At 63.1% G+C, this 3,194-nt stretch overlaps 1 protein-coding gene across 1 annotated transcript; it reads left to right on the top strand.

Annotated features, from left to right (window-relative positions):
- Positions 1 to 1,043: 1,043 nt before the first annotated feature.
- On the top strand, positions 1,044 to 2,146 carry LOC112617476 (nuclear factor of activated T-cells, cytoplasmic 1; the record flags this gene model as incomplete). The annotated part of the gene is made up of 1 exon (XM_025374244.1): positions 1,044 to 2,146. A coding segment is annotated over one exon (1,103 nt), but the record flags the coding sequence as incomplete, so codon positions are not given.
- Between the last annotated feature and the right edge of the window lie 1,048 nt (positions 2,147 to 3,194).

Here is a 3,194-nt window from a genome sequence, read left to right as displayed (position 1 = left end):
CATCCATCTGTCCATCATCATCATCCATCCATCATCCATCCATTATTTCTCCATTCCCCATCCATCCATCCATCCATCATCCATCCATCATCATCCATCCATCCATCCATCATCCATCCTTTATTCCTCCATTCCTCATCCATCCATCCATCACCATCCATTCATCTATCCATCCATGCATCCACCAGTTATCTATCATGCCTCCATCCCCAATCCATCATTCATCCATCGCTTACCTGTCCATCCATCCATCATCCATCCATTCATCCACCCACCCATCCACCCATCCATAGCCCATCTCTTCATCCTTCATTCCTCCCTTGTTTGTCCATCACCATCCATCCACCCACCTACCCTCCATCTACCCATCATCCCCTCACCCACCGTGTCCATCATGATCCATCCATCAGTTTATTTACCTGTCTGTCCATCATCCATTGTCCACCCACCCACCAACCATTTATCCATTAAACAAATTGAACACACTTTATGTGCCAGGCACAGTCTTTGGCTCTGAAAACAGTGGTGAGCCAGAATAGACTAAGACGTCCAAATGTTCTGCCTTCATGGAACTTAGGTTTCTGTTTGTCAAAGAGATGACAGTGTGAGATGAATGAGTAAAAACATGCTGTTAGATTGTGATACGTATTTAGGAGAAAAAATAAACTAGAGAAGGAGGGCCCACATGTTGAGTTTGGGGTTTAAATGAAGATGGGGTGGTTCGGGAAGGTGGTTTTTGAATGAAGAGTGGAACTGGTGAGGACTCGGCTGCCTCTGTCTGGGAGGGACGTTCAGGGGCTTGTGCTGCTGTTGGGGGAGGAGGGGAGGTGGGCAGCGAGGGGCTCATGGGGACCTGTTACTCCAAGTGGCCTGGAGCTGTCGGGCAGTGTAGTCTCAGGGCGTTGGCAGAGGCCCGCTCCGTGGGGTCTGAGGCCCCCCAGCCGTTCGTCAAGGCCAGGGGCTGCCGGCTGCCCTGAGGTCATGGGTTTCTGCTTTGTGATGCCCAGCCCCTCATGCCACCATCTGCTTCTTTTTCTCTCTAGAACACTATGGCTATGCGTCCTCCAATGTCAGCCCTGCCTTGCCGCTCCCCACAGCACACTCTACCCTGCCGGCCCCATGCCACAACCTTCAGACCTCCACACCGGGCATCGTCCCGCCGGCGGATCACCCCTCGGGGTACGGAGCAGCTTTGGACGGTGGGCCCACGGGCTACTTCCTCTCCTCCGGCCACGCCAGGCCAGATGGGGCCCCTGCCCTGGAGAGTCCTCGCATTGAGATAACCTCATGCTTGGGTCTGTACCACAACAACAACCAGTTTTTCCACGATGTGGAGGTGGAAGACGTCCTCCCCAGCTCCAAACGGTCCCCCTCCACGGCCACGCTGAGTCTGCCCAGCCTGGAGGCCTACAGAGACCCCTCGTGCCTGAGCCCGGCCAGCAGCCTGTCCTCCCGCAGCTGCAACTCAGAGGCCTCCTCCTACGAGTCCAACTACTCGTACCCGTACGCGTCCCCCCAGACGTCGCCATGGCAGTCTCCCTGCGTGTCTCCCAAGACCACGGACCCTGAGGAGGGCTTTCCCCGCGGGCTGGGGGCCTGCACGCTGCTGGGTTCCCCGCGGCACTCCCCCTCCACCTCGCCCCGCGCCAGCGTCACTGAGGAGAGCTGGCTGGGTGCCCGCTCCTCCAGGCCCGCGTCCCCGTGCAACAAGAGGAAGTACAGCCTCAACGGCCGGCAGCCGCCCTACTCACCCCACCACTCGCCCACGCCGTCCCCGCACGGCTCCCCGCGGGTCAGCGTGACCGACGACTCGTGGTTGGGCAACACCACCCAGTACACCAGCTCGGCCATCGTGGCCGCCATCAACGCGCTGACCACTGACAGCAGCCTGGACCTGGGTGACGGCGTCCCTGTCAAGTCCCGCAAGACCACCCTGGAGCAGCCGCCCTCGGTGGCGCTCAAGGTGGAGCCCGTCGGGGAGGACCTGGGCAGCCCCCCGCCCCCGGCCGACTTCGCGCCCGAAGACTTCTCCTCTTTCCAGCACATCAGGAAGGGCGGCTTCTGCGACCAGTACCTGGCGGTGCCGCAGCACCCATACCAGTGGGCGAAGCCCAAGCCCCTGTCCCCTGCGTCCTACATGAGGTGAGCTGGCGGCAGGGGCGGGGCTGGGAGGGGCGGCGTGGGGCGGGGTAGGGCCGGGCCGGGAGGGGCGGGGCCGGGAGGGGAGGGGTGGGGATGGGCGGGGCCGGGAGGGGAGGGGTGGGGATGGGCGGGGCCGCGTGGGGCGGGGCCGGGAGGGGAGGGGTGGGGATGGGCGGGGCCGGGAGGGGAGGGGTGGGGATGGGCGGGGCCGCGCGGGCGGGGCCGGGAGGGGCGGGGCGGCGGTGGGCGGGGTGGCGGTGTCTGGGGCCTGGGTGGGCAGGTGGGCTCCTCATGGAGCCGGGAGGGAGCGTCTCCCCACGTCTGCCCCCTCTTCCTGCGGCCTTTTCCCTGGGCGCCTCGCCCCTGCCTCCGTCTGCGCGTTTCCCGTCTGAAGTCTCCAGTCCTCTCTGATCAGGGCCCTGCTGATCTGTCTCTGCAAACACCCATTTCTAAGAGGGCGGCGCTGCTGGCGGTCACGGCTTCCACGTGGGAATTCCGGGAGACGCCATCCGCGCCTCAGGCGGGCTCACACACGCGCAGTGTCTTCCTCCGGGAATTGCACGTGCCGGCCCCCCGCGGTGGCCGCCGGCTGCTCCCGCTTCCTCCCCCGCCGTAATTGCCAGCCCTGCCTCGGGTGCAGATGGGACCGCAGCTCCGCAGTGCCCCGGAGCCCCCAGCCCGCGCTTCGGAACAGCGCGGCCTCCTGCTCCCCGGAGACGCTGGCTGCGGCATCAGGCTGGGGGAGCTCACGCGCCTCCTTCTTTGGGTCCCAGGTTGTTGGTTTTTCTTTTTAACGGTGTGAGGGGCTGCTGGGACTCCGCTGGGTCCACTTAACCAGCCGGGTGTTTTTATCTCTAACGAAACAGCTTTCCCAGCAGGTGGGCTGCGAGTGGCCCCTGAGAGTGCTTTCTGCTCCGGGATTTTTATCTGAGGCACGAAAACGTCCGCACAGGCGGTCGAGGGCAGTGCCCCATGGCCCGTGACGTCAGGGCTGCCGCTGTATCCTCAGGAAGAGGCGTTTGCCACGCGCAGCCCGGGGCATTCCAGACTGG

Source organism: Theropithecus gelada, unplaced genomic scaffold (assembly GCF_003255815.1).
Source record: "Theropithecus gelada isolate Dixy unplaced genomic scaffold, Tgel_1.0 HiC_scaffold_196, whole genome shotgun sequence".
Taxonomy (NCBI): domain Eukaryota; kingdom Metazoa; phylum Chordata; class Mammalia; order Primates; family Cercopithecidae; genus Theropithecus; species Theropithecus gelada.
The sequence above is the reverse complement of the archived record's forward strand: the minus strand, read 5'-3'. Positions and strand labels throughout refer to the sequence as shown.